General features: G+C 28.1%; 2 protein-coding genes and 1 long non-coding RNA gene across 3 annotated transcripts; 2 read left to right on the top strand and 1 right to left on the bottom strand.

The window, feature by feature from the left end:
- The first annotated feature begins 5,649 nt into the window (after positions 1-5,649).
- On the top strand, positions 5,650-10,839 carry LOC126901155 (uncharacterized). Its single transcript, XM_050677443.1, has 3 exons — positions 5,650-6,290; positions 9,124-9,289; positions 9,627-10,839. The coding sequence occupies exons 1-3, from the start codon at positions 5,942-5,944 to the stop codon at positions 10,168-10,170; spliced, it is 1,059 nt and encodes a 352-aa protein (XP_050533400.1). The 5' UTR covers positions 5,650-5,941; the 3' UTR covers positions 10,171-10,839.
- Positions 10,840-15,131: 4,292 nt separating this feature from the next.
- Positions 15,132-15,538, bottom strand: LOC126901163 (uncharacterized). Its single transcript, XR_007702986.1, has 3 exons — positions 15,482-15,538; positions 15,259-15,356; positions 15,132-15,184 (listed from the first exon to the last, which is right to left on the bottom strand). It is a non-coding gene; the product is annotated as an uncharacterized LOC126901163 (long non-coding RNA).
- Positions 15,539-18,280: 2,742 nt separating this feature from the next.
- Positions 18,281-21,938, top strand: LOC126901153 (probable tRNA (uracil-O(2)-)-methyltransferase). Its single transcript, XM_050677441.1, has 4 exons — positions 18,281-18,747; positions 18,811-19,124; positions 19,413-19,637; positions 20,771-21,938. The coding sequence occupies exons 1-4, from the start codon at positions 18,399-18,401 to the stop codon at positions 21,548-21,550; spliced, it is 1,668 nt and encodes a 555-aa protein (XP_050533398.1). The 5' UTR covers positions 18,281-18,398; the 3' UTR covers positions 21,551-21,938.
- Positions 21,939-22,161: the final 223 nt, after the last annotated feature.

Here is a 22,161-nt window from a genome sequence, read left to right as displayed (position 1 = left end):
GTCAACTCTAAGACGTGCCCCAAGGGGGTTAAAAATAACCCCCTAAGGGTGATTTTTTAGTTTTTTTTGTCTATCTCAAAAACTTTAGCTTTTGCGAAAAAGTTTATTTAGACTTTTTTGTAGGTATACAATTTTTCTATAAAAAGTATATTTACAAAAATTTTCAAAAAGTTCTTATTTAGCCCTAAAAAAATAAAAACGTATATGTTCTATTCTTACCATTAAAATTGTTAATTTATAAATCGTTCACTGTAAAAACATAAAAAAAATTAATGTAACCGTTGTTTTAAATTTAATTTTCTATACATTTTTAATTCGACATTTTTTCTATTATTTACTATTCAAAACCTACAATTTTTTAAATTTTAATTAAAAAAAAACGCATCAGAATAAAATTAATACCGTCTCAATTTCACTTGAAGCTAAAATAATGTTAACTTACAAATTTATATACAACCAGAAACTTTATAAACTTGTAATAAAAATAGATAATGAACGAATATTATTTAACTCTTTGATTGACAATTCAAATTAGCCCTGAAACAAAACAAATTTTCAAACAATAAATGGCCTTGGCTATCGAACGAGCATGATGGATTGGGCCAGGAGTTTTAAAATCAATTCTATGTAAAGGTGTTTCACCAAAAAATATTATGACCAATTCTAAAAGTCATCTCGAGGTTGGTATTTTTGTAATTGTTCAAAACTAAATTTCAAAATATCGTTTTTTTTTGTTTTTTATTTTTCTAAAATAACAGTATCTTCTATTCCACTTAAGTAATTTGTTTTATTTATATTTTGCCAAGACTTTTGGAATATATTGAAAACATCTGGTTCAGATGACGTATTAAATTTTACTTCAAAAACACTTTTCAATATAATTTCATAAATGTGATTTCTGCATGGTAAGTATAAAATATCACACCCTAACATTTGCATGGAATTTATTTTAAAATTCCTGGCCCAATCCATCATGCTCGTTAGATGGCCAAGGCCATTTATTGTTTGAAAATTTTTTGGTTTCGGGGCCAATTTGAATTGTCAATCAAAGAGTTAAATATTCGTTCATTATATATTTTTATTACAAGTTTATATATTAAACAATGGTTTAGTGCACCAATACTGCATTAGCGCCAAATTTAGATTTACAATTTATTAAAAATATAATTGATTATGAACAAATAGATAAAGATATTTCTAAAGTAGTTTTAAAAAAAAATTTTGGGTCACTTATGGTACTTACTATCCGATTCGGCAGCATTGGCATTTTATGATGATGATTTATGTGAAGATACTAAAATTAAAATGGTAAACTCATTAAATAATCGGGAAGAAGATCCATGTACAAACAAACGTATAGTAGTAGGAATAAATGAAATTTATGATTTTAAAAATAAAAGTATAGATGATTTTATTTCAACTGAGTCAAAAAAAAAAAAAAAAAAGTTGTTTGAAAGATATGACTTGAAGTACCTCCGATGGGAGGTCTCTTCACTCAGTCTCTTCTGTCTGTTTTTTTTTTTTTTTTTTATGTTATCACTTAAGCTTATTGTTCAATATTGTAACAGATAGCGTAATAATTAAAATTTTGTTAAAAAAATAAAAAAAAAAAGAAAGATATGACATTGAAACAGATTTTTTAAATATCATTCCTTTGTCGTGGAAAGACAACAGTCAATATATCAGAGGAAAAATAATAGTAAATAATTTAAAAGATATAATTGATTTGGGAGAGAAGGGCGTCAAACTCATAGAAGAGTATAATAATATTTTAACAAAAGACGAAGCACAAAAACAATACCTATTACAGATTGTTACAGAATACCGGCGTTGTTTTCCTAATTGCAATAAAAGAACTTTATGCCAAGAATTTAAAAAATGATAAATTATTTAAAATATGTAGTAAATTTTTTTATTACCCTTTTTTTTTGTAAATAGTTTCTGGTTGTATATAAATTTGTAAGTTAACATTATTTTAGCTTCAATGTGAAATTGAGACGGTATTAATTTTACTCTGATGTGTTTTTTTTAAATTAAAATTTAAAAAATTGTAGGTTTTGAATAGTAAATAATAGAAAAAATGTAGAATTAAAAATGTATAGAAAATTAAATTTAAAACAACGGTTAAATGAATTTTTTTTATGTTTTTACAGTGAACGATTTATAAATAAACAATTTCAACGGTAAGAATAGAATATATACATTTTTATTTTTTTAGGGCTAAATAAGAACTTTTTGAAAATTTTTGTAAATATACTTTTTATAGAAAAATTGTATACCTACAAAAAAGTCTAAATAAACTTTTTCGCAAAAGCTAAAGTTTTTGAGATAGACAAAAAAAACTAAAAAATCACCCTTAGGGGGTTACTTTTAACCCCCTTGGGGCACGTCTTAGAGTTGACCAATAGTCTCCAAATTTTGTACAATTTATTTTTTCATGTATTCGAATAATTCTAGGGAGTGGCACTTTGTAATTTTTAAATTTTATAAATAAGGGACACCCTAATGCACATGCACTCACGCCTGTTGGTCTATTGTGCACATAGAACTTCGATAAGTCGAAGATTAAGGGAAATAATTTTTTTCGACTTGTTGAGGTTTTCAAACTACTGAGATATCAAGTTATCAAGACTTTAGTAAAAAAAAAAACATACAAGTAACCGATCTATCCCAATTGATAATTTTAAATTCTATGATGTTATAAAAAAAATTTTCGTATTCAGTGTAATAATTAAAACATCAAAACCAATCAATTCAAATGTCACAGTTAAATTGTCTATATAAACAGGCAAATCNAATTTTCGTATTCAGTGTAATAATTAAAACATCAAAACCAATCAATTCAAATGTCACAGTTAAATTGTCTATATAAACAGGCAAATCGCTGTAAAAATCGACAATAACTTGTAATAAACTGTGAATACTTTAGAGTTATCTATAGTTTTTCTTTCGAGTGTTGTGGTCAAGTAATTTTTAAATAGGCGTATAAAAGATAAAGTTATATTTTGTGTTATAACATGATGGGATACAGGAGGATATCCTTTAAATTGTAGTCAGAAACCGTTCCTTAGAGAATACATGAAAGGTCAATCGTGGGATTTCCGCAACTTTTATCACCTGAGGACTGTAAATGCCGCGAGGCTTTATTAACTAATTAGTCTTGCGTTCCGGTATGATCTAGTGGTCTTGTAGTCTAGTTTCTACAAGTTACAGTGTGACCATTAATTTTTTATACGTATATAAAAGTTTATTAAAGTAATAACTGTAACTATTTGATAATTTTGTTATATTCATTTTAAATAATATTTATATAGGTGTTCAGTAAGTATGGAAACGTGTTTCTATTTTTCTCATTATTTGTAACAACTGATCTAATTCTTCACATTACTGAACACTGTGTATATCTAATAAGTTAACTGAGTTTTTATTATTTATTTCGACTACCTGTCATTACGACTTCGACCAGAAGAATAACCACCAAGGGTTCTCAGGACTGAGCCCAAGACAAATAAAAATTAAACTACTTGAAGGACAACTATTTGGTCCGCAACACGAGTATTTGAGGTTTTCTCGAGGAAACAGAATTTATTTTGTATTTTCGATATTTCATATCGAAGTTCTGCTGTATAATATATAATATTTTAACTTTTTCTTTAATTTATTAAAAGTTATCTATGTTGTTACAACAAATATTGATGAAACATAATTCTTTGTATAATGGGAAATTTATCTGGTGCCACAAATGTAATTAAAATCATATCCGACATGTTCAATAATAACAATTTGGGGTCTAAGCTGACTACAATATGGGCATTTATACTTTTAAAACAGACGTATTGGCGCCCCTCAATACTAAAGGCAATTCTCTTAATTTTACGTTAATCAAGATTCTAATGTGGTGATTATATCCTTTACTACGTATTTCATGCGACTATTTCAAGACAATTCTTTATAAATATAATATTTCGAATTACGGCCAAAAGTATACTTTAACTGTTAATCTAAAAAATATTAACATCGTTGTCTTTCTTTTCGTAAAGTTATTGTTCTAATAATATAAGTCATTCCCTTACACATAAATCCGAAAATCTTATAAATTTTTTCACTGATTTATCCATAAAATATTTAATATAATCCTCCTAATACTCATGTAATAATACTAAAACGCAAATAATTATTTTGGTGGATTCAAAAAATTTGTTATACTAACCAAAATTGTAAAAAAATTAAGATAAAGCTAGTCGTTTTTAAATTTTGGAATACTCGCCAAATATGAAAACTGCTTAGTTATACTTAAAATAATTATATTTAAACATTCAACTTATACAGTTTTGGCAATTTCATGATTTAACCATATGTTCTCTTTCTTTTAAAGCTTTATACATAGTATTTAGCACAATTCTCACGACTCTTCTTTTACATAAATATTGATTTGTTGGCCACAGATCATGTCCATAAAATACATGCTTACGTTATGCGATGATATTAAACAAAACGGATGCAATATAAACACATGTAGAACAAATCACAAATTATCATTTATATTTGTTGATAAAATGTTTATTTTTACGCTGTACTTATTGATATTGTGTTACTATTATAAATATTATCTAACTACTCTGAACTGTTGTACATTACTAAAAGAATATACAACACAGTGTATAAATTTATTTTTACGTGACAAAAAATCTAATTCTATACATCGGGCATTATAAAAACGCGAAAATAATAATAATTTATTATATTGTAAGGGCCGGAAATCTAAATTCTTATTTTTTTTTTGACGGGGAGATATAGCACACGAATCTGCCGTCCTATATTTTATCATAGAAATGTAACGAGTAAAAAAAAAGTATTTAACTCGTATCGAAAATCAACGACAAAATTAATTTTAATAGTTTTCACGAAGGGTGTTTCCATACCCATCTAATACTGTGTATTATGTACAATTACAATACTACCTCTTAATTGTTTTTTAAATCAAGACACTTCTATAATCGATTATAAGAAAAAGTGTGACAGCATAAGATATTATAATCAGGTTAATTAGTCGGAAGATTAATTGACCCGATGAAGTTTTTTTAGTAATTAACTCGTAGGTACAAACTAGTTTTTTAAAATAAATTTTTGAGGGGTTAATAATTATTTTAAATCGATATAGTCATTGCAAAGGCTACCAATTTAAATAACGAATACTTATGATTCATCATTTGAATATTTTAGTAGTACATTTAACTTTGGGCATGTGTTAGGTGCTGCAGTGAGATTACTTCGTGCTAAATTATTGTTTAGGCGTGACCGACATGGACCTTACACTTAGTGTAAAATTTACGGTTAATGGCGAGTAACTGGTGGTAACAAAAACGGAGATAAAACAAGAGGTTTCGAAACTCAGCACGTTGTCGCCTGGCCTCTAATTCTTCCGGCGGTATAGTCGCTTCAACGTAATCCATTGGGACGTTATCGGCCAATGTTGGGAGAAAATATAAAAACCAAATAGCTGACAACGATTACAGCGGCAGTATGAAATGTACGCGCGTGTGTGGTTTGGGACGGACAGGCGAGGGTCGGGCGAACTGGTTAGCAACCGCTACGCTCAACGGCGGGTAGTGGAGAGCGGTAACGGGCGTGATATTATTATTATATGTATATAAAACGCGACGGCTGTTGTTGCTGGTGTCCAAGGGCAAGCGTCTCGTCTGATGCCGGCCGTGTGGCTGCCTGGTGCGCGCACGCACGCACACACTTACCTAAATGACGGCGGCACGCACGCACCGCACAACATGGCGGCCGACCGACCGAAACGCTGCCGCCGTCGCTTCCTCCCCACCCCGTACATCAAAGTGACCCGTTGCGGACAGCTGCCGTCGAACCGAACGCTCCGTGACGCCACGACGCGGCAGCCCTTCGTCGTGGTCGGCTCGACCACCAGTTGTCATCCATGCCGTCGCCAGCGAGCACTCCGAGTGCGCAACGTCCACGAGGATCATTCCGACGAATACAACAACTAAAACACAGGCAACATCAACAGCAGCAGCGCGTGACGACAACGCCGCCAGATACTACCACGAGCAGTATCGCCGACAATACTACGGCCACCAACACTTCTGCTACAGCAGCAGCCTTAGCTGCAGCCATGGCCATCGCTAACGAGACCAATATCGACTTGATCATGATCAACAAAATAAGACAACACCAAGTGTTGTACGATACCGACGAAGACCAATACAAGTATATCGACAAGAGAGACAAGGCTTGGAAAGAAGTAGCTGATGAGCTTGGAATGCCGGGTAAGAACACTTTAAATCATAATATACAAATAATAAAAATAATACATGGAATGATAATGTTATCGCGAGAGTGTAAACAATGTGAAACCTAATAGCGATAACAAAACTGGATTGAACTTTAAATCGTTACGTACGATTTCAACGAACAATTTATTAATAAATGTTTGTTAATAGAACAATTATTGTACTAATGACAACAAATTACGATTATGAATTCGTATAACGATGGCTAATTTTGGATGTTACTGCGAAAATAATTGTGTTTGAAAACGTTGTGTATTGGTATTAATGTTAGCCGGGGTCGTTGTAGGTTTCGGCGAAAACGGGTGGTAGTAGTGAATGCAATGGGTGGGGAACACATGTTGCAGGGGTTGTTTTTGTACGTCGCTGAACAACGCCGCCCCCCTCCTGTCTCCACTACCAGCGTACGCTCGCTGACGCGTTCGATGTCGCCGAATATTGGTTGCGCGCGGTGCTGTGCGGCAAAACGCAGACGGGATTTTTCGTGCGCGCTCCTTTGTTCGTTGCTATAGGCGTCGTAAGGTGGGGAGCGACGGTAACGACGGGAACAAAAAATACCACGAAACCGGATGGGCCGAACGGCGGTTTGATGACCGACGCTGCCGTTGCCGCCGCCACCGCCGAGTCGTATGTATTTTACGCCCGCACGGTGGTCGGGTGCGCGGCACAGTGTCGCCAATCTTGCTTCACGAGACCCACCGGACTACAAGGGCACTACTAGTCCCGCAGGCAAAAAACTCTTCATGTCACGCTTTTAGAAGCGTGATCTGTGCAGTACCTGTTTAGCATTTTTTTAAACTCTGGAACTAATGACGGATTCTGCAACACAGAGACACCACTCCCGGTGACTTTAACGCAATGCTACCCTAATAGATGACTTGAATTGAAAAAATCGACAAGACTATCATAATCGCAAGATTATACCATAAACATTTCAAATGATGGAAGACGTTAGTTTTTGGAGTAAACTATGTACGATTTGATGTAATCGTGATATTGTGCACATTGGACTCATTGACAAAAAGTTATCAATTTTTCTATTTAAAATTTATTTTATTTTTTTATGCATTAGATAACAATAAGCGATGAAAATAATAAATTAATTGATCATAAGTAGTAGAGCGATTTTTAGAACATTAGGGTTTATCATTTACACGGGTAATATTTGGATAGTGTTTTGCCCAATTTCAACATACATGGTAATCTACGAATTTATCATAATAAGTGTTTTAAACTTTAAAGGAAGCTAAATGAGAAAAACAATTAAGACTCATAAAAAAATTGCTAGCTTTTAAAAAATACAAACATCAATGATAACAAACAAATCTGAATTGTTAAATTTGCTAACGTGTTATGAGTAAAGAAATGTAAATATTACATGCATTACACAACTTGCCACGCTCAGAAACACCGCCGGTTATGATTGTTTTCTTTTTGTAGTGAACGTCAAATTATAAAGCTATTTATTTGATTTTTATTAAACTTTAAATTGAACAGCATTTGGAAGTATAAGACCTCATATTACCTCATTTTAGATTTTGGGCTTTTAATATATTTTTTTTTCATTTAAGCCATTTTCAATGATTCATCATTAGAGAGATAGGCTCCATAAAATTGTATACAATCTATTTTTCTAATTTGAAAACAAACAGTCATCTAGAAGTACTTAATACGTCATTTCGCTAAGTAAACACACATGAAAATAATATTTGTATTAAGCTCGCGTGTGACTTAAGTGTAAACAATAAACAATACTTCATTAAAGGTGTATTTGATATTATAAATATATATAATTTAAATATACAAAATGTCATATTAAAATTATAATAATTATTATTAATTATATCTATAATTATTATGGATGTATGATTTATATAGTGTTCTGTAAGTAAGGAAACGGGTTTCTATTGTTCTCGTTGTTTATAAAAATTGACCTGTTTCCTTACCTACTGAACACTGTAAATTTATATAGGGTGTTCAGTAAGTTAGGAAACAGTTAAATTGTTACAAATAATGAGTACAATAGAAATTCGTTTTCTTATTTACTGAACACCCTGTATATTAATATGTACAAAAATATATATTTGTTATATTTTTTCATATCATATTTTATATTAGTTTATGGCCTCATAGTAATCATTTTAAATATAATTTGTATGGAAAAAGCTATAAATAATTAATCAATATAACGAAATTTTAGTCAGTAAAAAGTTATTTTTTTGTGCGAAGGAATGCTTCAATAATAAATATATTAGACTGCTTTTTATACATATCAAAGTTCACTATTAAATTACTGTTTTTATTTTAAATGATGTATCTCTTTAAATGTAATATTTTTATTTCTATCATTTTAAATATTACTGATAATACTATTAATATTTACCGGTGAATTATAGCTTGCATTATAAGAAGGAGCGTATGATTTAGATTAAAACAAAATATTTTTACTTATTTTAATATTTATGTTTTTATTAATTTATGATAAATTTGACAACTAATTTAACACGTTAATATACGCCAACTATTAGTCGCATATTAGCGTGAAATAAATTAGAGGTGGTCGGCCTTCCCCCTCTCAGTATCTGAACATATAATTGGTGTTATTTTGAATTTCATTACCGTAATGCTTGTTAATTTCAAAAAAAGGAATACGTAAAAGGATTATTAGTTTATAAAATCTTATTTGATGAAAATTATGCGTTTATCATCTCTTTCCTTAATCTCAATCGATTAAGATTTAATTTTATCAATCGCAAAATGCTTTTTTACATAAATATATAAATTAATTAGGAATTGTTATATTGTTATACAGTGAATGATGTAAAGCTGAGGTGGAAACGGTTACGTGATAATTTTCGAGTGTCTATCAAACGAACTAAAGGATTAAATCTCAAGCCAGGTTTACCATTTGTTGAAGGTAAACCGTGGAAATATCAAAAAGAAATGGAATTTCTATTACCTTTCATGCAAATTGGAGGGTGAGTCACGGAATACTATAAAATAGTCTTTTATTTTCATCAATTAACTTGATATCAAAATTTCAATCATATTTCTTTTAACCTATTTAATGTAATAATTAGGCATAAGAAGGCCTTCTTATGATCTATTAGGGGCGTAGATAAGAAGGGGCTTTAAGAAATTCAAAACCTTATTATGTAATTTCCTTATATACCAAATTAAATTAAAAATAATGTAGTGGGGGATTATATATTAGAAACCCACAATGAATAATTTATACTTACTATTTTATTAGAATGTAAAGAGATCTTTTAAATATCACTAAATGAAATTTTTTTTCTTTAATTAAATCAACAGGTATTCATTGAAAAAAATGTTAAATCTGGAAAATCCTCAAGACTACCAAGGCAATTATGATGATTGCAAAACTGATGGTTCATCTAGCCCGTACAATAATATGTCTTATGAATATGATGAAATGCCTGAGCCTCGGGTAGAAGTGAAAGAAATGCCTGGTAATTATTCAAATGATGAAGCTGGGGTAGATGATGAACTACTTTACCCAGATGTAGAAATTTTAAGCAATGGAAAACATGAACCTCTACACCGAGTAGCTAAAAGAGTGAAACGATCAGCTGAAGCTGCTGCTGCTGCCGCTGCAAAAGAAGCTGATTCTTCTGCACAACATAAACTAAACCAGCACCATATGAATCACTATTACAATATTCAACACCAACAACAAAGTCACACCAAAGTTCATCCTGTAGATTTATTCTTCTATAGTATGGCAGAAACAACCAAAGCTTTACCACAAGCTTACCAAGCAGAAATTAAACGCAGAGTGTTGGAAATTGTTATTAAAGCTGAAGAAGAAATGAACAAAAACATAAAATATGACTAATGATTCTTGTTAATATTAATTTCTAGAACAGTCATTTCCTATGATCAAAACTTCGTGTGATCAAATCATTTCTTCATTTATTTAATATAAAATGTTGGAATACTTATAGAAAAATCTAGTTGGTGAAGATGTATGTTTACTATTTAGAATGTGCCTATGATTATTTTTCTTAGCTTGATTGTAATATATATAAACACATCAATGATTTTTTTCTAGCATCACAATTTTTTATTATTTATTGAGTACAGAAATTTAATAGTTTTAATTATTCTTTTTAATCATAAAAATATAATATCTTTAGTTTTAAGGAATAATAGAACAAAAAACCTATATTTTTTGTAAAATACAAACATTCCGAATTTTTGTCTTAAAAAGACATTGTGATAAAATATTATGAATATTAAATTTGCATTCCAATTATAGCACAGTCTATATATTTTAAATAAGAGAAGTACACAAAAATGTATGTACTTATTTTACTTATGTTAAGTATAAATTATTGCTCAAACAAACATAGATGTCATTTTTTTTTTTTTTTTGGTATATGGTTACTATGTACGAATCTTTTGAATGTTATATTAACTATGCATGTTATGAAATAATATGAACTGATACTGTAAAATATTTTTAATAATATACTTACTGATAACTATTATTACCATGACAGTTGTAAATTTAACTACAACTAGGCAATTTTGTAAATAAAATTTTTTATAAAAACAAGTTGTACAAAAAATGATTTCAACTTTTTCGTTTTCTCTAATTTAAAATTTTTTTCTTTTAGTTAATAAACTATATGGAAATCACTAAAAATTATATTTCATAGTTGTTACAAGTGTGGAAGACGTTGCACACTAAAAAATGTTAGAGTAATTCTGGATTTTTATGATTTTAAAAATTGAATTACTCCAATCATAGAGTTTGACTGATAATTTTAATTCTTATTTTTTTTTTTTTGTAAAAATTCCTAATTATAACTCATTTACAAGATTAATGAATGTCAATTCCTATTTATTCAAAAATTCCAATTGGTAAAAAAATAAAAATAATGAGGATGATACGCCCTTAAATTTAATTTTTTTTACTTCTATAAAATCATGGAAAATTTGGTGAATTTGAACACTGAATGAGTTATAAACCTATTTCTCAATGCTTCAATTTTCATTGTATAGAATTTTTCTAAACATTTATAATTAATAATTATAAATTTCATATTATTCCCTCGTTAATCCGAGGGAATACTAACACCATAAAAATGTTCATTACCCCTTTCAAATAAAAACAGTTATATCTTAAGTAAAAAATATTAATAAATATAAAGACATTAAAATACTCGGTATAAATTTTGATAGTATTATATAAATTAATAGAAAATTGCTCACACAATAAATTTACTGCTTCAAAAAGACAAGTAAAATCACAAACCTACGTCACTATCAAAATTCGATAATTGGACGTATAGATAATAGAATTGATCGCTTGTTCTTAAATTAACAATACGAGGGGCCGCATGCCAGAATAGAGAAGAAAGATACTCTCATCCATAGACACAAATTTGGGAAAGGATTTGAAGAGGCTTAGAGGTTCCTCTATAATTTTAGAGAAAAAATATGTATAATTATATAAAAAAAAACCAGCACAGTAGGGTCGCGGCACAGTGGTAACGTGGCATAGTTGGATCAAGTATAATGATATCTGACAGTGATTATAAAATCACTATAAAAAAAAACGCTTCGATGCAAATCTTTAGATAGTGTTGGAGTTCCTTATTAATATTCTGATTAAGATAAAGTATGTCGAATGAAAAAGGGATTATTAAAAAATATTATTTCTCATAAAAAAATTATGTTGATCCATACACTTTTCAATAAGTTATAGCATTATAAAGTTAAAAATGTAAAAAATAAAATTGAGAATTTTCACACAAAAATAGTATTCCGGTAGCCATTTTCACCGTGAAGACAAAATAAAGTCCGAATTTTTTTTTATAATAAAGTGCATTACATTAGCTTTAATTTAAGATATATATAAAAATGTCAGACTTTCTGGAACACTTTCAAAAGTTAAGTTGAAAAAGTAATTTTTTTGTGAAAAAGTTGTCATTTTGAATCCCCCCCTGTGGGCAGGTTAAGGGTCAGATTTATAAAAAAAATATACCAAATGGAAGGTAATGATATCATGCATCTATATATAAAAAAATTATATTAATTTGTTCATTTTTGAAAAAGTTATGGCAATTTTAAGAAAAAAAATTGAAAAAATTAGCGATTTTTAAATTTGTAATTTTTTTGGAGGTTTCCCTCATTTACGGGGAACGAGGGAAATTTTTTCAATTTTTAAGGGTAATGTCTTCGACTAGATACGATTTGTGATCTTTTGACGTATCATTAAAAGAAATCGGTTTGGTGAGAACTAAGAAAAGTGGTAACTGACACAAAAAAAAAAAAAAAAAAAAACATCATAGTAAAACCGATAAATTCTCAGCTTCGCATCGAAGCTAAAATTTTAAAGTTAGATGTAATCCTTTTCAAAAATATTGTTAAAATTGTGCTTATGCTTAATCATAGCACTCTCTCGCTCTAGCAAGGAGTTTTATTATACATTTTATATTGCAAAAATTTTGTTAAGTAATTCCAAACACACAATCACGAGTACAAAATAAACAATTGAATATGTTATTATCGAGGTTATAGTTGTAGGGTTTTTAAGTGAGTTTTAATTTCCACTAAAACAAAAAATATTCTTACGTTCTATACGGCAAAGTTGCACAAACTTGGGACCCTTCAAAATGGCACAAACAAAATTTATCTTTAACTCTATAATTTATGTTGCTTCATATTTTAATGCCGCTCGAGACGCACGTGCACCCAATGTCCTCCTAGATAACTCATAAACATTATCGCATGTAATTTTGAGTAAAAAAGTCCATCGTTAAAAAATATTAAGTAAAGTATATTATTTCATAACAAGTAAAATAAACAAAAATTAGGTATACAAAATTTCAATTACTGATTAACATTAAACACACACGGTGCAGCTATTTAATATTTTTTTCAAACTTCACTCTATGGAAAGATACAATTTTAATCGTGTCACACATTGAATAAACGTATTATATATCTACATTTTAAATAAAATGTAGGTTATTTTCTGTTTTATCAATATTATTATACGTTTAACTATAATATTTGATCCAAATATACGTAAAATTGTGAATCAACAATACACACTCATATATTACATTTGTACGATATCACATATTGTATATGCCAAAAATATTTACTCAATTTTATTACTGCATTTATTTATCGGTGAAATCATCTAGATTATACTACGACTACACCAAGTAATAGTATCACTATAATTGTTATATATATATATATATATATATATAAAGAGTGGTCCAGTACGCAGTGGCGGCTCGTGATTTGGACGACGGGACGATCGCACCCCCAACTAAAATCAATTAAAAAAAAAATTAATTGTATATTCTACATTTTTATAAAAATATACAAATGTTTAAATAGTAAAATACATTCGTCGTGTGCGAATATTGAAGTTGTTTTCCTCGGATAACAAGAGTACATAGCGTTTGGACGAACGACAGCGTCGTCGAGCAATATACTGAAACGTATTTAAGGTGTAGGATCGTGTGCGTGCGGGTAAGTTTAGCTGCGATCTCAAGTACCGGTTTTTTGGACAACCGGCCGCGTCGAACATATGGTAAAATATTACTAATTTATTGTATTGGGTAATTTATTTTTAGAATTAACTGCATGTACACTCGTCGTTATCTGTTGCAATAATTGTATAATCGCTATTAATATTATTTTCATTTCTATTTTCTACTGCGACATTTAAAATAACAATATATTATTTTATCATATATAATTTAACAATTTTTTATACCTCTGACTAGTGGTATTATATTTAAAGTCGCATCCCTACCACCAGCATCCACGAGCCACCACTGTCAGTACATATGGAAACTATTTCTATTGAACTCATTGTTTATAATATTTTACCTGTTTCCTTACTTACTGAACACCTCGTCTTACAAGTCGAATTTGGTGTACTTCAAACAAATTTTTTTACCGTAGAATAAGTGCAAACACCTATTTTTTGAAAAATAGAATTTTTTTAATTTGAAAATTATGAATTTTGGTCATCTTTATTTTATTTTTAACCACTTGCGATTGTAGTGATAAGTAGAATTAGAACTATTTATAAAATTAGTAAAATCAAATTTTTGACTAAACGGAATAATTCAATACTGATGACGTTAAGTATTTCTATTATCAATGAAATTAAAAATTAAAATCAAAATAAGTGAATATATTGACGAAAAATTAGATATTTACGACATCTGTAAATAAATACAAGATGAGCATACAGTTTTATCTATAATAATCAGATGAAAGAGGAGTGTTTCTTTATTATAATTGTAGTTAGTGTTTTAAAATAACTTTAATCGTTTTTAATAACGATGTGTTAGTTTAAATTAAAAGAAAAAAATATTTTTAGACAATAAAATTGTGTTACCACACTTAAAACTTTGCTTAGAAATAAAATTATTTTTTTTTAACAAAAGTAAAATACTGCCTAAGTTAAAAAATACAAATTTATAAGGTCGTACACTGACCTAAATATACACTGACAATGAGTGCAAAAAGTGTAACGGTTACTTTTTCCAAATGACAGATTGTGAGAAGGCAAGTTTTTTGGTCAAACTTAGGTCATTTTATAATAAGCCGGCAGGCATGATATAGGGAAAATTATTTTATTATGAAAAAATACTATTTACCATATTAATGTTATTGGATGCTTAACTGATCAATATTTAAACGTCAATAATTCTTACCATATCGATAAGAACTGTCACTAAGTTGGCGTGAATTGATTCATCTAATATTGCTTATTCACATTGTATAATAATAAAAAACATTTATTGTTCAGAAGGTGTTAAGTGTAATTTTGTATGGTTCAACATAAATACATTAGAAGATTCTGAGACCTTTAAAAAAAGAATATTACGTAATCATTCTCTTGTACAAATCAAATGAAATATATCAACATTTTTGAAGTTACTTATAAATTTGACTTCAATAGATTTAAAAATTTAGATTAAGTCCCACCGTTGATAAGGTTTTGTTTTTGTGGATAAAGATATCTCGGATAAAATCAAACTATTATAATTAATTGAATAAAATCATGATTTAATAAAAAAAGTAAATATATAATAAAACAAACAATTATGCATCTCTAAAATTTAATTGAGCTTATTTTATTCTATTTTAGAAAAACTTTTTACCTTTAAAATTAAAATTTTTTTTTATTTATTTAATTTTATTTGCTGTCTTTATTCTTGGTTTTTTTTTCTTTCATTACAGTTTACTAAGTTTTATCCATTACATCCGCCTTTATCCAGAATAAAATGAACTGTAATAAGTGGACAATATAACATCCATGTAAAGTCCTCATAAGAAAAACCCTAAAGGAAATCTCAGACAGTGTCAGTAGATACAAACAATTCAATTAACCAATACTATTCAAACACTAAGCGAAAGAAAGAAGTACGGTGGTTTATAAGCGAATATATGATACTAAAGAAATCGTTTCATAGCAATAAAAATGACGAAGGCATCAAATAAAATAGAAAACCCAATCATACCCTTTTTGCTTATATAATGTTTTTATTTATTAATTGTATTAAAGTAATGGAATCACTATTACAAACTATAAGTATTCACACTATATTATTTTGCACTCTAATAATACAAACTTTCATAGTTATTATTATTAAAAATATGCATTGTAATAACTAAAAATAGAGTTTATAGTATGGTTATATTAATAATAGCATAGAATTATAATAACACCATTCGTAATGACAATAAATACAAGTATATTGACTTTTATTTATTCATTGATTATTGTAGTTATTGTGTCAAAACTACTCTTACCTGATATTCACTGGAACGACGACGATAAAATCTCAGCTAATGATTTACAGTTCTTCGAAGCGTTAGTTTATATTTAAAGACGACAGTAAATAAAACAAAGGTATTTTTGAACTATAATACCGTGTTTTCTAACAAATGTAATTTTTAAAATAATATTCAGAATACATACAAAGAATACATTGATACAGACTGCAAGAGCAAAATTAAGGTGATGATAAATAAAAAACAAGTAGGTAAGCTAAAAAGCTAGGGTTTTTTGCCCTCTTATATTAGGTAATGTACGGCATAACTGACAATCATCAAATTCGGATGTGTCATATATATGACCGCTGCCATTAGTCTTATGAATTAGTCAGATCATAATTTCTTATTAAGACATATCCACTTAATAATAGCTAAAAAGCGTCAAGTCCTTTTAGTATTAGTTCCTTCCTGCGTGATTCAATTCTCGTACTAAAGGATAACAATTGTTAAACTATTCTTTTATTATATTTTTGGTACTATGGAGCCGCAAAGGAAATTATTACCTGTCATAAGTATTGCTCACCGAGAGCGATTTAATGGCCAGTGGTCAGGATGTTTCTATGTTTGAAATTAGATTTGAAATGCAAAGGATGTATTATACTTTTATGTGATATGGACTTTTGACCAAGTTCGATTTGCTATTTTTTAGTGAATTAGTCATCCATTATTACACCTCCTAAATAAAATTAAGTAATAAAAAAGCAAAAACGAAATATGCTCCTTCATAGTGTATTTTTTCATGGTCTAAGAAATGCAAGAGTTATTAATTTTTTATAAATGTTCTAGAAAAGAATATTATAGCGTATTTACTATTATACAGCATGACATGCTACAAAAAAAAAAAAAGTTACATTTTGTAATATTTTCTTTTGGAAGTTTCGAGAAACTTTTAGTATATTGTTTAGACTACACAAAAATACACTTATGCCACAGGGACATTCAATCTTTTTGCTGACCTCTTCTTCACTAAACATTGTAGCTCATTGTTATCAACTCTTATGGAATATACAAGTATATATATTCTTATAACTAAAAGTTAGTTAGCAAGAATAATCAAAGCACCACTCCCACTCTTTCCTTTGATTATTACATATCATTTGGTGGAGGATTAATAATTTTTGTCTGTATATGCCTAATGTAACATAATACTAATTGTATCAATAATATTATGTAAAGTCTAACTTTTGTCATACGAAGAAAATAATAACATGTTAAATATAGAATTTGGAAAATGTATAAAAAAATTTCTTTGTATTTAATTTCCCATGTAAATCAATACTGAGCACACTTCTGTATTATCCAATATCTTCCAATAACTTAGAAATATTTCATAGTATTACTTCATATAATATATTTAACAACATTATCAAGAGAGAAAATTTTTGCTACATTTAAAAATGTATCATAAGAGAAAACAGTACTGTGGAATATTTTTGGGCTGGGGTTGTTATCGCTTCTACGTCCCCTAAGACTAAATTTCTAATAAAATATAGACTATTTATTGTCAAGAAAAACTAAAATGAACACTGTTTATCATTGTTGTACTCGGGATGACTAAAATAAACTTTATAAATGGATAAATATATTTGTTTAATATCTCTACCTTTAATTTATATTTTACAAACATTGGAGGATTTTCAATAAGGTAATTTAACTATAGTTTAACACGTGTTAACACGAATAGAATTATTTATTTAAAAAAAATAAAAACTTCATTGACAGCAATTCAATAATATCTACGCTAGGAATTACTTTATATTTTAAGTTAACACTTTTGTACAATAAAAATTGATTTAAAAATAATCCATTAATTATAATTTACCTGCTCTATATACTACAACATGAGATATTGAAATGAAAAATTTCTTCACTTTAATAATGGAAATAATAAATTCATTAAAATATGTTAAACGATTCGACAAAAAGATCACTGACTTTAAAAATTAAACAAAGAATAACCAAGATAGTTTCTATTCTAAGTTAAGATTATTTTAAACAAAAACTAGAAAATACTTGGACCTCAACTCATTTTTAGATTCTTTTCTTAAATCATGGAAAGCAAAAAGTTATCATAAAATGTTACTATCACTTTAAATTTATTATCATTATCGTACCTTAATTTAAAACTAAGAAGATTAAATGTTACAATATTTTATTTCATAAATTCATTATTTAACAAATAAAATGAATTAATTATATTAAAAAAATATATTTTATGCAACAATTAATTTTTTTATATTTATGGTCATTATGAAGTGGCTCTGGAAATCTCTCAAACAATCTCAAATACTTGACTATGACTTAACTGTTGACAAATTTTGGGAAGCTGTCAATGTATGGAACACTAAGCCTCATTTATTAATTAAACATTTAATGGGTGCAGAAAAATTATTTGATGTTAGTTTAAGTGATGATGTAAAAGATATTTTAAGTATATTATCTGATCAGCCTGTAACTTGGTATGAATCTCCAAAAAATACATTGATAGAATTTAAATTAAATAAAGGCCATGATATTCAAGTTGAAGTATGGAAACTCCTCACTAAAAAGCCAGTTGACTGGAATGACTATTTACGTTTGAGTGTATTTAGTAAGTTTTATATTAAAAAAAAGTATGCTCCTTTGATTAATATATTTCTTATTTCAATTTTAGTTAAAAAAACATGTATTGCTGAATTTTATGATTTTACACCAAAATGTGGACAAATTCTTGAACCTTATGCATATAGCATACAATTTTCTAATGGTCAGTTAGAGTTAAAACTTGGTATTCCAGAAAATAGCCATGAAGTCAATGAAAAAATGATGTACTGGTTAACTAATCAATTTTTCCCGAAATTTTTAAATTGGGTTTTAAATGATAATGGTTCAAAATCTACAATTAAATCATTATCACTAATTTGTATTAATGATTATTGCCATTTATATAATAATTTAAAAGAAAAATATGCTAAAGCACTAATGGATGTAAGTAGCTTTTTGGTTTTAAGTAGTGGCGTATTTATAGGAAGTCATTGGTATAAGTGTCCCATCTTTGGTAATGCAATTCTGATATAAAAATATTTGTCAACTATTTTTTGCCCTTAATCAGCTTCAAATGAGTAAAATACTGTAGCAAAAGTTTTCATGGTACCTTGTTAATAATTAAAATTTTTTTATTAGTATCCTCCTTATTATGAATCTCTAAATGCGCCTAGTTTTAAACAAATTTAATAGTTAATTGAAAAAAGAATGTAATTGTAAATTTTGTAATAGGTATGGACTGAAGTTACTGATCCTAAAAAGTATATTCCTAAAGATATTGCAACAGCCTCATATTTGATATTATTATGGGGCAAATCAAAACCTACGTTTGTTGATATGGGTTGTGGAAATGGTTTACTAGTTCATATTTTAAACAGTGAAGGATATAGAGGTTTTGGTGTAGATATAAGATCCAGAAATATGTGGGCTCAGTACCCTGAAACTACTGTATTAAAAGTAAGAATATCATATAAACTAAATGTATGTTAGTAGATAGTATATAAATACTTAGGTTGAGATAAGAATAAGATTATAAGTCATGAAAATAAGGATTTTTTAAAATGAAATAATCACTAGTTATTTTTTGAAGTTACATCTCTTATGTAAAACACATTAGTTTCACCTTACTTTTAATTTCTGGTATTCCTAAGTAAAAAAATTTTTGTGAGAAAAATTTGATGTACTCCTTAATTTTGTGTTTTATCTTAGTACTCGATTCAAATTTCATTATATTTATTAAGTTAAGAAAATAGAAGTCATAGGGTGCAAGATTTAGTAAAAAAGGAGCTGAGATGTTTTTTCAAAAATGCTGTTGCAAGATAGACAAAATGAGTTATTGTGTTGTTATGATAAATACATACATATAGTGTTGTTAATGGTAACATTGTTCGCAAAATACATATTCACAATTTTTTGTGGCTTTTTGATTTAAATATTTTTAATTTTTAATAATATTGGTTTCAAATGATCACAAGTGACAATTTTAATTATCAAATATTAAGACATTGTGTTGGTAACTTAAATAATAAATATTATTTATTTTTTGGTGTTAACAAATTGTTGATATATTCATCAAAACAGTGGCATCTTTTCAAGGGGAACTGAAAAATGTGTTTATTTTTTATAATAAAAATTCGGTCTACACATAAATTATGGATTGGGGGTTGCATCCCCTGCATTAAAATGTTATCTAGATTTGGTCTCAAATTTTTATGTTTAATAATATAAGTTTTATATGAATATTTTGTACCTTTTTTCTATTTTAATGACACGATAAAAAAAAACACAGCTTTAGTTTTAATTAGGTAAAATAGTAAAATCTAATAATTAGTTTGGTGAGATTATATGAATGAAAAATTGATTGATGGTATTTTACTGTAAAATGAGTCATTTTTTGATATATAAGAATATTTTCAGTCTTTAAACAAATAGATGTAAATATTTTACTGATTATAAAGCAACATTTATTCAGAATTAGAGATACTTTTTATGAAATACTAATATTGATTTTATTAATTAACTTATAATTTGTAAGTTGTAAATAAATATAAATATTTTTAATGTTATTAAATATTCCAATTGATTTATAGGTGACAAGTATTGATCCATCTTCATCAGAATGCAAATTTCCAGAAGTAGATTGGATTATTGGTAATCATTCTGATGAGCTGTCACCTTGGGTACCAATTATTGCTTCACGTAGTAACTATAATTGTAAATTCTTTCTTTTACCTTGCTGTACATTTGAATTAAATGGCCTACGTTACCAACGCCATGATTCATCTCTTAGCCAATATCATGATTATTTAAAGTACTTAGAAAATACTTGTATTGATATTTTCAAGTTTGAAATTAAAGTTGATCGTCTTCGAATTCCATCAACAAAACGTATTTGTCTTATTGGCTGGTCAAAAAAATATAACCAACAACAATTTAATCAAGTTGTTCAAGATATAGAAAATTTTGCCAAATCTAAATTCAATGAAAATGTTAAATTTATACCTAGACCTTCAATAGAAAAAGTCAGAAATTGTACAAAACTTGATAGAGATCTAGTACAAAGTGTAGTAAATAGTGTTGTAGAAGTTTTATTGAAGCATCCTGACCAATGGGCATGCAGGGTGTCTTTAAGAGAATTAGCTAATGAAATAGGCGCAGAGAGACTGAAAAAATTAAAAAAAGAATGTGGTGGTCTTCAAACTTTATTACGAAATCATCGTTATATTTTTATTGTTGAAAAAGGAAGCGTTGGGTTTAGAAAACCTACAAAAAATGAAGGAAAAGTGTGGAAAAAACATAAATGCTGGTTCTACCATAATTTTCCTGATAAATGTCCACTAAATGATAATGAATGTTACAATATACACTAACAAAGATAACAAAGTGCAATAATATATAATGTTTTTTTTGTCATTTTTAATTAAAAAGTCTGTTTTACAGCTATTTTATGAATATTTTTAGATATATGAATTTGTACTTAGGGTGTAATTTTTCTAAGAGAAGATATACCTAAAAAATGTCATTATCTCAAACAAAATTTTTTTTTCTTATCTTCACTGTGTATTTTATTTGTTTTAGGACAGGATATCATACCTATACTTACCTATAAACATGACTGTTATTGTAAATAAAAATTATTATAGTAATCTTTAATGTTGTACAGCAATATTTATTTAAGGTCAGGTTTAGCATAACTTGTTTATGTGAGTATGTCCAGTCAATGTACATGTTTTTAAAACAATATAATATATATTAATATTTTTTACTTTTTCTTATGATCTAAAAAAACATTTTGTTGAAGAAAAAGTGGTAATAACCATGCCAACCAGGATTACTGATAAAAAATAACACTTATGAAGCATTCTCAAAGGTTATAATAATATAATTTTTGTAGTAACTTCTACAAAAAATTACTTACACTATTTGAAACAAAAGATTTTTTTGAAATAAATCAACAACATACACTTATGAGCTTAAAATT

Source organism: Daktulosphaira vitifoliae, unplaced genomic scaffold (genome assembly GCF_025091365.1).
Source record: "Daktulosphaira vitifoliae isolate Bord-2020 unplaced genomic scaffold, ASM2509136v1 Scaffold_3, whole genome shotgun sequence".
NCBI lineage: Eukaryota > Metazoa > Arthropoda > Insecta > Hemiptera > Phylloxeridae > Daktulosphaira > Daktulosphaira vitifoliae.
Note: the sequence above shows the minus strand (reverse complement) of the source record. Positions and strands in the feature narration are given on the sequence as shown.